This window comes from Liolophura sinensis, chromosome 8, assembly GCF_032854445.1.
Source record: "Liolophura sinensis isolate JHLJ2023 chromosome 8, CUHK_Ljap_v2, whole genome shotgun sequence".
Taxonomy (NCBI): Eukaryota; Metazoa; Mollusca; class Polyplacophora; order Chitonida; family Chitonidae; genus Liolophura; species Liolophura sinensis.
Genome location: NC_088302.1, coordinates 31,188,281 through 31,201,029, shown reverse-complemented (window position 1 = coordinate 31,201,029; position 12,749 = coordinate 31,188,281). Strand labels below are relative to the sequence as shown.

General features: G+C 39.0%; 1 protein-coding gene across 2 annotated transcripts in view; it reads right to left on the bottom strand.

The window, feature by feature from the left end:
- Window positions 1-3,174: 3,174 nt before the first annotated feature.
- LOC135474026 (neurobeachin-like) overlaps window positions 3,175-12,749 on the bottom strand; it is a 142,102-nt gene continuing 132,527 nt past the window's right edge. For both annotated transcript variants that reach the window (XM_064754008.1, XM_064754009.1), the window contains exons 47-55: window positions 12,576-12,665; window positions 10,887-11,064; window positions 10,045-10,125; window positions 9,469-9,624; window positions 8,358-8,525; window positions 7,341-7,445; window positions 6,091-6,287; window positions 5,197-5,348; window positions 3,175-3,694 (exon numbers count right to left, since the gene is read on the bottom strand). In XM_064754008.1, coding sequence (XP_064610078.1) covers window positions 3,601-3,694; window positions 5,197-5,348; window positions 6,091-6,287; window positions 7,341-7,445; window positions 8,358-8,525; window positions 9,469-9,624; window positions 10,045-10,125; window positions 10,887-11,064; window positions 12,576-12,665 — 1,221 coding nt within the window. In that variant the 3' untranslated portion in view covers window positions 3,175-3,600. The remainder of the gene's footprint in view (window positions 3,695-5,196; window positions 5,349-6,090; window positions 6,288-7,340; window positions 7,446-8,357; window positions 8,526-9,468; window positions 9,625-10,044; window positions 10,126-10,886; window positions 11,065-12,575; window positions 12,666-12,749) is intronic.

The window sequence follows — 12,749 nt, the reverse complement described above, 5'->3', positions numbered from 1 at the left end:
GAATAAAATCTCGTTTATATTTATTTGATACCAAGAATGAGATACTGATGTCCAGTATATCTTGAAGGAGTTGGGTGTAACTCGCTACTTTTAACGCATTTACAGGAACAGGTTGAATAAGATAGTTGTGGTAAAACCACCAATCGCATTCTCGCGTGAACTCCTGTGTACGATACTAAGATAGTTCGACGTCGGCCCATCGAAGGTAGTAGCGTATTAGTTCTATTTTCAACTTCGATTGTAAATCGACAAGATGCCGTGATTTCACCGCAGTGACGTTACGAGCGACCATTTGCCAACTATCAGCCTTTCGATGCTCTCTGGTTTTACTCTAGATGTTTGTTACACTGCAATTTCTCGTATCTTTGGTCATATATGCGGTCCTCAAGTTCTGTATAGGTACAGTTCTTCCCGCCTCTCAGTGTTAATGTCTTAAAAAAGATTTAAGACTGACACTTAAGCACGAGTTCGATTTCAGCCCACATTTCACGTCGGTCTATATACCCCAATTCTTCAAGCGTTTCAATCACCACTGCGACCAATATATTGAAACATTCTGAGAGAACTATCCGGGGTGTGAAGGAATAATCTTTAGTTTTACGAAGCATGCATCTTTTGTGACAAAAAACAGGTTGCAGGTTGCTGCAGACCTTCCCACGTACCGTCGGAGAGGAAGCCAGCATGAGCTGGATTTGAACTCACAGCGACAGCATTGGCGAGAGACTCCTGGGTCATTACGCTGCGCTAGCGCGCTAACCGACTGAGCCACGGAGGCCCCCATACTGCTTGTGAACGCAGATTAGCGGGATATTACAATAATCTCATTTACATGAAAGTGCTGCTTCTGTGGGGTCCAGTCCTGCATCGAGTCATACCTAAGGCTTTAACATATCTTATTAATTTATTTTAATGGTATTTTACGTCGTACTGAAGAGTGTTTTATTTATACGACGGCGGCCAGCGTTATGGTGGGAGGAAACCCGACAGATCTCGGGGGAAACCAACGACCATCCGCACGTTGCTGCAGGCCTTCCCACATACGGCCGGAGAGGAAGACAGCATGAGCTGGATTTGAACTCACAGCATTGGTGAGTGAGTGAGTGAGTGAGTGCTTGGGGTTTAACGTCGTACTCAACAATTTTTCAGTCATATGACGACGAAGGAATCATTACGTGTAATGTGCCTCCTTGTTGCAGGACGGATTTCCACCGCTCTTTTATTTAGTGCTGCTTCACTGAGACGACTTACCGAAGGCAAGTAAGCCGCCCCGCCCGAGCCATTATACTGATACGTGTCAACCAGTCGTTGCACTATCCCCTTCATACTGAACGCCAAGCGAGGAAGTTACAACTTCCTCTTGCATTGGTGGGTCACGGCGCTGTGCTGGCGTGCTAACTCCCTCGGTCACGGAGGCCCGTTGAACATATCTAATACTGACACTACCTCGCATGATACTTTAATATGCAGCATAAGAGTAACAGACCAAGTACTGTTCGGCAAAAAGTATAATGAGACTAGGAGACACCATCATAGTGATGTAATCGAAATAATGTTGAAACCGACGTTAAACTCAAACAAACACACCAATAAAAAAAGCAAAACCAAAACACCAAATGATGCACACTGATTTTAGTAGAAACCGGCCAATTGCCGAGTGGTTATTGATGAAGCCGTGTCATATACTGACAGCGTGTTACCAGGGCGACCGGGTTCCGCCCAGTACTGCGTAGATAGATATGGAGCCATTATAAATATATACACGTATGCTGTATTACACTTCATACGCTTCATAAACGTACATACATACATGCTAATTACATAAAGCCCGCTACGCCGAGAGGCCATGAGTAGCAAGAAGGGTAAAATACAAATGGTGATATCGCCACTATAACATACACACATTGGCGTGTTGACGTAGATTTTGGTGTTGCTTGGGATTGCCACTGACATGTATACGGATCAGTCATATCTTAAAAGCTTAAGCAGGGTCTTAATTTCTTGGCAACTGCAGGCCAAAGTGAACAAACATAAAACACGGACGTACAGGTAACATAGAAAAGTGAACATTTGATATGACCCCCTTAAGACCGGAATTATGTTAATTATTACAAAAGAGGCCTTATTAAAATAAGACTGAGGAGCACGACTCAAAGTTACCAAATGTCAACGTCTCGTGTTGCATTCGAAAATATCATTTCCACACTTCGTGCATTATATCACGCTAAGCTACCCTCACAAATCTTTAATTCACATGGCAATACACGACCTACTTTAGGTAGTTCTACTGGGGCGTTATATTAGATCACATTAATATGTGCGACAAGCCATTTTTTAATTTTTTTTGATTTGCCCAGGTTATGATGTCATTCACAAATTGTCAGCAAGACATGTCAGTCAGCAAGATTAACCTATTGCTATGTACTATCAAAAAAAGGCAACACTGTTAACCATAAATTCTTTTTATTATTAATTATACCTTTTTAACTAACTGTCGTATAAGTATCGGTTAACGTAAAAAAAAAAACAAGGCTCTACCCAGCAATTTATTTTTTTTTGCAAGCCTCAAAACTGCAAATTCTATCTTCGATACTTCCACCAAAAACAACTCGATCACTTTCTGCATAATTTCCAAACCTATTTAAACACAATTATCGGTTGCTGCTCAAATTTAAGCCAAACCTCAAAAGGCCGAATTATTCACAGCAAGTTATCAGCTCATCTCTTCCCAATCACACATTTGCATCAATCAAACTCAACCCAATACACAATCAATGCACCAGACTTTGCACTATGGAAAAACCCGATGAACTAGCACTCTACAAAGCTCCTCTCGCGAGATCAGGTTGATGTGTGTAAATAGTCTCTCCAGTAATACATATATTAATATATGTATATATAATATAATGTGTGTACAAATTCATAAAGACCCTTAAAGTTAATAATAAACGGGAGGGAATGATTCTAGTTGATTAACATAAATATTACATTATATAATATTCACTAACAACTTAAAATAGCCTAAAAAGATAGCTTCAAGATTATAATAATAGCAAGATGCTGGGGAAAATCTATCTGTTTTCCAGCAGTATGTACAAATACCATAAATAATTGTGTCAAACACAGAAACTGTCAACATCATTGTACAGACAGGTACACATATACTAGTATATATATATATATATATATATATATATAAAACAGTTTTGTTTTTACAGGAACAGGCCTTCTTCTTTGTTTTCAGGAAACAGGAAACATTTATCAATTTTTACAACCTAGTAATTACCAAAAATGATTAATAGCGAATAAAACAAAATCAAAAACTGGACAGAATGAATGACAAAACAGATCTCCCTTAACATATAAAGGTATATCTCACTCATAACGGAAGCTGTATGGCCTAGTCACAGCTTAATTATATTGAAAAATCAATCAGTCGAGAAAATGCTCATTCAAATCGGATCAGCTGCATATCGATTGGTCAACACTTTCAGACAAGTCAATTTAATTGGCTGCTGATGAAGGCCCTTGTCAAATGGGTACATCTCTCCAGATATCTTTGATGCCAGTGGTTGATTTGTTGCTGATAATGACTCGTATCCACTAGCTATACCTCTCCTGGTATTCGTGATGCCACTTGTTGAAGTCTATATTAAACACAAGCAGGCAACCTGTTGACAGGCCAGCTAAGAGGAATCTGAAAAATAAAGTGTGCAAACATGTACATAATAATCAAACGATTTACTGGTCAGCTACATAAGAGACAAGTATTATATGTGGCTAACAAATAAGCTAGAACTAAATATAGTTATCTGGTGGAAATGATATATCAGACCTACAGTGGTTACTAAGGTCGGGTGCATGGACATGAAGAGTGGACTAATTCCTCGACCTTTTCACACGTGAAAGGGCAACTTTCAGTGTAATTTATTCACAGTTTTAAATTAATTTTGGTTGGATTGTCCAGTTTCAGGACTTCACAAAAAGTACAATTTTATCAGTCAACACAGAATAATGCCTTCAGAATATGCCTGAATAAACACCTTGCATACAGGCGAAAAGGTTGAAGATAATAGTAAATCGATCAATCGACTGACTGATTTATTGAAGGAACACACTAATTTTATCCTTTTCTCTGACAAAAAAAAACAAAAAACATATGAAGCTTCTTATAAACATTATAAATCTCCTTTTTCACATTTTACTGACATTTTTCAGGTGTTTTGAAAAGGTATGTCTCGTTTTCTTTGATTTTGGATGTTGCCATTTTCATATCGCAACTCTTACTGTTTCCTGATTTAGATGTGATATCGCAATGATGTGGCTGAAATGCTGCCCATGCTGTCCAATAAATATGGTTACACTGTCAGTGTGGCGAGCAGGTTTTCCAAAGAGCACTCAGCGTTACTGGCACCTAACTACCACAGCAACCACCACTAAATGCACTGCACGAATCGTCTTGTGGTACTGAAGTGCACTGGATGCCACAAGCACACTGTGGAACCATGTGGAACAAATCACTTCCACTTAACACAGAACCATAATTCCACAAGTACAGATCAACTTCAAAACCAATCTTTTTCAACCAAACATCAGAACGAAGGAGCCAAAGGAATGTTTACGGCTTTACCCCACATAGCCAATACTACAACCATATCATGGCCAAAATACGTTAGAACCACGATGTGTACAGTATACGGCTTTCAACAGAAACACATCTATCACAGATAATACATCTTTGTGACATTAATAAACTTGATTTTTCAGCCATTAATAACCCATTTGTACAACAGTTTGAACACTCTCAGAAGGGTGAACAATTGCACGAAACTAAAGCCAATTTGTAGTCCTTGCTTCGCTGCCCCAGGTATACACTATATGGCTTTCAACAATAAACATCTTTCAAAAACAATATGTGAAATGGTAGGTCATTTACAGTACCCTAATTCTTCAACCTTTTCGCATATGAAAGAGCTCAATGCAATTTATGCACGTTTTAATTCCATTTTGGAAACAAAACTACATTGGTTCAAGAAGCCAATTTCAGGGCTTCACAAAAAGTATAATTTTATCAGTCTACCCAGAATAATTCCCTCACAATTTGCTTGAATAAACACCTTGCAAAACATGCAAAGGTTGAAGAATTACTTGTACATGCACTGGTGTTACAGAGTGTGATATTTGCACACTTTGACTTACTTGTGGTCATGTGTCAAGGCTATAGAGCAGATCTGTCCATCACAGGCCGGGTAGGAATACAGCTGGGTAAGATCGTGTGTCCGCCACACCTCGACAACCCCGTTCTCACAGCCCAGAATCAGGTACTGACCATCACGGCTCAGCAATGAGCACTGGAGCAGGAGAAGCAGAAACAGTCAGGCTTCACAATACAGCTTCAAATGTGGGTGATTTGTCATACTCATATTAAAGGCCACCATAAAACAAATACTTTGTTGGTCATAACCCGTTCCAATCAGAAAAATACAGAAATTTTCAAGTAATTATAAACACTAAGAGAGAAGTAATTAAACCAAAGGTCAAATTATCCCAAATATAAAGTGAGTCAGAAAATGCTGAAACATGTTAATTTGATACTGAAATTGTTTGATTTCAAATTTCTTATTGATTCAAGGTCCAGATCATATAGTTGCATATTTGGCCTAATATTTTAACCATTTGTTGAATTAAATCCAAATTATGGAGCTACGAGAGTCCAGATCAAAAAGCTGTATTAAATTTTGTGTAGCTTACACAATAAGCTAACACAGCCTTGCAGACATAATGCATTAAGCACGCATTCCGCAGACAGACCCATGTACACTTAATTGTTACATTACAAGAAAAGACAAAGTGTGAAATTGTAATAATTGTGATTATCAGTCAAATAAATGTGCACATGTGCGATATTTTTGTGGTTGTGGTTTTAACTTTGGCAATTGACAAACTTTTTGTTACTGCATTGTCATGTGTACTAATTGTCCTTATGGTTTACAGCAAATAGGAAAATCTGATATTATCAGCATCAAGATAATAAGTCTGTTCATGTTAAACTTTTTTTTTCATGCATACACAGCTAACCATAGAACAACTCACCAAAATGACTTCTTTATGACTGAAATCCCGGAGCAGACAGCCATTGATGCTGTAGTTAGTAATGTGTCCCTTGTCAAACTTGACGATAACGAAGGCCTCTCTGGATAAGTTAATAAGCTCAGGGGAGCAGGTACCCTCAGGGGGCTCTAAGGCTCGCAGTAAGTCCCCGTTGAGGGTGTGCACCAGGCAGGGGCCAGCTGCAATACAACCACAAACGTCTATATTACAACTCAGGTAGAGCTTCAGATGTGTTATAACAGCCACAAACATCCATACTGTAACTCAGGTAGAGCTTCACATGTGTTAAACAGCCACAAACATCCATACTGTATCTCAGGTAGAGTTTCACATGTGTTATAACAGCCACAAACATCCATACTGTAACTCAGGCAAAGCTTCAGATGTGTTAAACAGCCACAAACATCCATACTGTAACTCAGGTAGAGTTTCACATGTGTTATAACAGCCACAAACATCCATACTGTAACTCAGGCAAAGCTTCAGATGTGTTAAACAGCCACAAACATCCATACTGTAACTCAGGTAAAGCTTCAGATGTGTTATAACAGCCACAAACATCCATACTGTAACTCAGGTAGAGCTTCAGATGTGTTAAACAGCCACAAACATCCATACTGTAACTCAGGTAAAGTTTCAGATGTGTTATAACAGCCACAAACATCCATACTGTAACTCAGGCAGAGTTTCAGATGAGTTATAACAGCCACAAACATCCATACTGTAACTCAGTATAACTCAGGTAGAGTTTCAGATGTGTTATAACAGCCACAAACATCCTTACTGTAACTCAGGTAAAGCTTCAGGTACATGGGTCATTTTGACGCACTAATTTTTATCAAATAAAGCTCTTTTGGTATTCTTCCTGGTTGTGAGTGCTACTTTACATCTGTAATGTGCTGGCTTCTTAGATAAAGCACTGATCTGGCTGCATCCAATCTGCCCCAGAAAAGGAGATTGTAGACTTAAATCTAGACTCAAATTCTTGCTGGTTCAACTGTAGCTCTGAGTTTAGGTGGTCTGCCAGGTATCTGGCAAAGGGCACTGATATACACTGGGCACTTCAGTTCAATCAAGATGTGATTCTGATTGCCACTGTGCATGTACATGTGTATGTGAAAAATGATGGTGTTAGGCACCAATCAAATAAGTTAATACTTCTCAAACTTTTCATATTCTTTATGGTTTTTACCTTGAATTCAACTCTGAACAACTGTGAGACAGTACATTACCTTTGGATCCACTGATGACCAAGCCCAGCTCAGCAAGGACTGCCACACAAGTCACTTCTGTCTCGTGACCCGTCAGGATGGTTTTGGGGGTGGGGTGGTCCACATCTGAACACAGGAGAAAAGAGTTTGTGAATTTCTCTGCCAAACTGAGGTAGCGCTGTACTTCTGTTGTGTGTTGGTCAGATTTCCAATGTGATTTCAGTGATAAGAACGATTAAGCTCACAAGGTAGATGTCTTTTGATTTACGAGTCCCTAGGGTGAAGACGTGGAACTGCGGACACTAAAAATTCTCTCCCCATATAGCTGCTAGATAAAACCTATGGAATGGTTCAAGGTACTGTGTGCTTCGTACACACCTAGTGGTTGAGAACTATCGAGGCCATCACTGTTGGGAAATTCCATACATATGTGGGGTGCATTCGAACACATTTTGTTTTTCAAAATGAGAAACCACTTATATGTAAACAATTACAAAAATATAATTTCCCATTACACAATAACAAATTCAAACCCAGAGCCAGATAATATTTCCCCGATTGATCCTTCGGCTTTCTTGGAACACTTAAAACCTAATGGGTAGGGCCTTTCTTCTTGTTGAGGACTTCAACAGAGAACTTCAAGTTAATTTAATTTTTAATATTTTCCCTAAGAGGTAATTTCTAATGTCCAAAGATAAATGGACATACACAGTTCCCTGACTGTTACTCTACTTCACAGCTAGAGCATCTGAAATGCACAGTGAAATTACTGAAACTCAGAGAAGTTTCTTTTGGATACCGTGCCTCTACATCTTGCTCACACGTTGCTGCAGCCTACTCAAGACAAACTACCGACTTGGTCATGAGCTGTTTTGCTTCAACAGTTACACAAGACCTTGCCCGACACACACATATTCAATCTTAAGCGCTCACTCACTCACTCACTCCAAATGAGGGCACATTCAGCTGAATTTTGTATGACCTACCTCAAGCTTTTTTGTATGTCAATACTAAGATCTACAGGACCTGCTGACTTACTAGCGTTTTCCCCGACCACAGCCTGGCCTCGTGAGCTCCACAGCCACACCATCACTGTACAGTCCTTACTGCCTGTCACCACATAACAGTCCTGCGCAATGTTACACTCTGAGCGTGTCAAACACGTCACCACATCAAAGTGTCCGTACACTACCTGACAGATCCGACCTGAAATCATAGACATCATATAAAAGTGTAGAACATCTGTCAAGGTGTCATATGTACAGTACAAGGTAATATTTTCAAATTTCAATTTTCTAATATTTTTCCCTTTCTTAATTATTCTATTTCATCCAAAGGGGAGACAACTGCATGCTCCCCATTGTGCTTTAATGTCTTCAAGAACTTAAAAGTATATTAAAGAGTATTAAAATGATTTACTGTTACAAATTTTTAAGTATGTGTACATTGTAGGGAAATTCAAATCAGGACTTAAGAATCTAATATAGTATATAAGTATATTTGGGGAATTCCCATTCAAGAAAGTGGGGAAGCTAAAAGTACACGTGAAATCTCAGGAAGGCTTTGCGCAGGAGTAGACGTACATGTATATCTACATTAACAGGAAATTTCATGAACGACTGGAAAATTAAAACTATGTTAAGGGGAAATTCCACGAATGATTGGGAAAATCTGAAGTATAGACACATGTAAATGGGAACACATAGCTTATTCAACTGACTTCTGAGAAAGATCATAATGTATATTAAGAGAAAGTTACATCAATGAGTTCATCAGAGAGATGATATGTATTTGAAGGTCAATAATTTGCATGAAACACAGTAACTACCAGAACAAAGCTGCCATGGTTTTACCATTGTGAGGTATCTTTTCATTGCATGTCATGGAAGTGGCACTAGGTGCATTTTACATTTGCTTCGTAGAATGGGAGCCAGGTGAGAACACTTTAACTGTCTGCTGCAAACAAATACATGCACCCACTTGTCTGTTGAGAACAGCTTACAACTCTCTGTGAAGAACAAATTACCACTCATTTCCTGTTGAGAACAAAATACCACCGTGTGTTGACAGCAATTTACCACTCTCTGCTGAGAACACCTTACAACTGTCTCTGAAAACAATTTACCACAGTCTGTTACCATCAACTTACCACTGTCTGTTGAGAACACCCGGAAACTCTTGTCCCAGAAGCCACATGCGAACAAGAAGCGATTATCAGCTGTTGTCACAAAGCTGGAATGTCTGACCTTTAACCTTTGGTCAAAGTTATCCCCCAGGTTCCGCTTGCTCAGGCCAGTGTTCAGTGCTGTAATGAGCAGAGTACATCACAACTAATCACTCACATGATTGTATTAAATCACAGCCATCATATATGAATGTCTTAACACTGGATAATATACGGATTTATTTTGAATACATGTTAAAAACAGTTTACTAAACATTAACCCTGCATTAAACAAAATACATGTACATACCCTACTTTACATGAACTTAAAGTCAAATTCATTTAAAAAACGGTCAGCATATATTTTGCATTTGCATGATGTCTTCATTCAGAACATAAAATCTTTCTTAGTATAAATAATTGCAAACCAGATGTCTATGAAAGAAAGGGCTGAGAGCTTGAAAACATGTTGGAGTGAAGCAGGTTTAAGCATGGACAGCATTCCGCACAACATTCTTAGACAACAGATCATTTCCTTTTATCACTGCTTATACTTAATACCTAAAAGCTGATCCATGGCTAGTGGGAGCTGGGGTGGAGCTTCTTGTTTATCTGATGAGAAGCTGGTGGCTGACGTCTGAGCTGTCAACACAAACATGAGATACATGTAAGGAAAATACTGGCAATTCCTTACCAATTAAGTCAGAATATTAATCAGCACAACCAATATTCTTCAAAAAATACTTTTGTCAGTTAAAATGCATTTTTTATTGACAGTATAAAATGGGGATGAGTCTATAAATATCATGGTGCTGCCCAAATGTCTAATTTGTTATTTATTACTTTGACATCAGACATTTACCTCAACCCTAATAAGGTTGAATTATAAACAAGGGAGAAAACCAAGCAGTGCCTTGGGGAAACCCACAATCAATGCCAGGTTGCTGACAGGCCTTTGTACATACAACTGGAGAGGAAGCCAGCTCATGCTGGACTTGAACTCACAGCAACCGCATTCCTGAGTGATTCCTGGATCACTGTGCTGTACTAGCACACTAACTACACATACTTGGCATCTTAGTTAATATGCAATGGGAGGCCTCCGTGGCTCAGTTGGTTACGCTAGCGCAGCGTAATGACCCAGGAGTCTCTCACCAATGCGGTTGCTGTGAGTTCGTCCAGCTCATGCTGGCTCCCTCTCTGGCTGTACGTGGGAAGGTCTGCTAGCAACCTGCGGATGGTTGTGGGTTTCCCCGGTTTCAACCCACCACAAGTGAAAGTGAAAGTGAAATATTCTTGAGTGCGGCGTAAAACACCAATCAAACAAATAAATAAATAAAATAATCTGAAATGACTCAAGGTCAAGTTAGCAACCGTCAACCTCCACATTACAGGTCACTTACGCTGGTAACCTGGGTTCCATCTGTTCACAGCAAAATTGTGGTTGCAGGTTACCGTGGTGACGGCAGGGGAAGGAACTGCAGGGTGGGTGTTGGCAGACACATGGGTGACTGGCGAGTTGGACAGGAACTTCATTATCATACAGACATCATCTTGCACACCGCTGAACATCATCGGGGACTGAAGAAAGCAGAATAAAAAAAAATGTTTTGTCTCAGCAGAAAAACACATCACTGTAAATCTTTTTTTTCTGGACTATTTATGATGGTAAAAATAATAATCTCCACACCCAATAGCTATCCCAGAATGTTTCATAATGTTCCTTGCAGGGACAGTTGAAAAGGCTGAAGAATTAGAATATGAAAGAACCAAAAAAACAAGAAAATATGTACACATACAAATTAGCAGTGTGACTTAATGTGACAGGTATGTACGATGGAAAATAAACAACAGACATCTATCACAGGAACAAAATGATCTACAGATGAATGAATTGATCTGGATACATTCTAGACAGAGGCATGAGCTTGTGACTGGAACATTTTAATCAATGAAATTTATTTGTGTAATTTGATGTCCAGCCTACTAACATCATCATATAGGTTTTTAAAAGTAAAAAAATACCATGAAATACCCATTAACCCACATCAAACAAGGGATATCAGGGCAAACTAAAGCAAATTCAACCTTCCCACCAAAAAAATAAATTAGATCAAATCAAATAAAATGAGAAAGTAAACCTCTAAATTCAAGCAAATTAAACATAAGAGAGTTTGACAAATTTACAAACATAAAACAGGAGACAGAATTCTTAAAAAAAAAAAAAAGTTAGAAAACAAAGATAATAATGATCATAGAAGACAGATTTCATGGTGATCATGCTACAAGCTTACATAAATCTATACAAGAACAAATAGAATGAGATGATTGACTTTGCTTAATAAAGATGACACTTTAATTATCCATGTTTGTGGAATGTAATCCTGTAAAGACAGCTTTATGTTGCCAGGCACGAAATGCATCAGAAGAGGTAGGGGGAAAAAACAATCCATTGCAGGAAAAACGCAAGGTTAAGTGTTTCAAAATAACCCTTTTCCCCAAAATAAAGTTCCACCTGGATGAATATAGAAGGGATAGAACCTTGTTAATTATACTCCTCCTGTGTCGTCGCTGCTGAGTGAGCTGTAAATAAGAACACAGTCATCACCATGACGATGATTTATTCCAGTATTCTCCATACCTGAGGATGTCATTGCATGTAAATGCAGGTGAATACCTTGGCTTGCGGAGCCTCCAACTGCAGCCCACTTCAGGAAGTGGCATAAGGTTTCGTCTGGCTTACTGTAGTGTCACATGGCTGCATTCAAATGCCACGCTTCACAGAATAAATTACATGTAAGCCATGACTAAAAGCAAATAAGCCAATCAGAATCCCATGACTACTGAATACCCTCTTATCTGGGTCTATCTGTAGAGTTCATTGCTTAGTCATAGTTGTGAATTATTGCAAAAAGACGCCTCGAATGATATCTTCTGTGATAAGCATTTATTCTTTTATGAACTGGGAACCGTTTTTCTCAAATGTTAACTTGTAGTGGTAAGCAAAATCCGAGGCAGATGACTGTGATTCTTTTTCTCACCATGACATATTAGAATAACTCAGAATTATCTCCCTTTAACAAGCTACTCACCAGGTGCATAACTGAGCTGCGAGGAGGATGAGGCTCTGTCAGCAGCTGCGTAGGAGTCTGCCCAAAGCTGCGGATTTGGTTTTCTATTGCCTGAAGACAAATGTCCAGAAAAAGGATTTTACAAAGACTTCGCTAAGATAACTTTGTATAAAAGACATATCGTACATACAACAT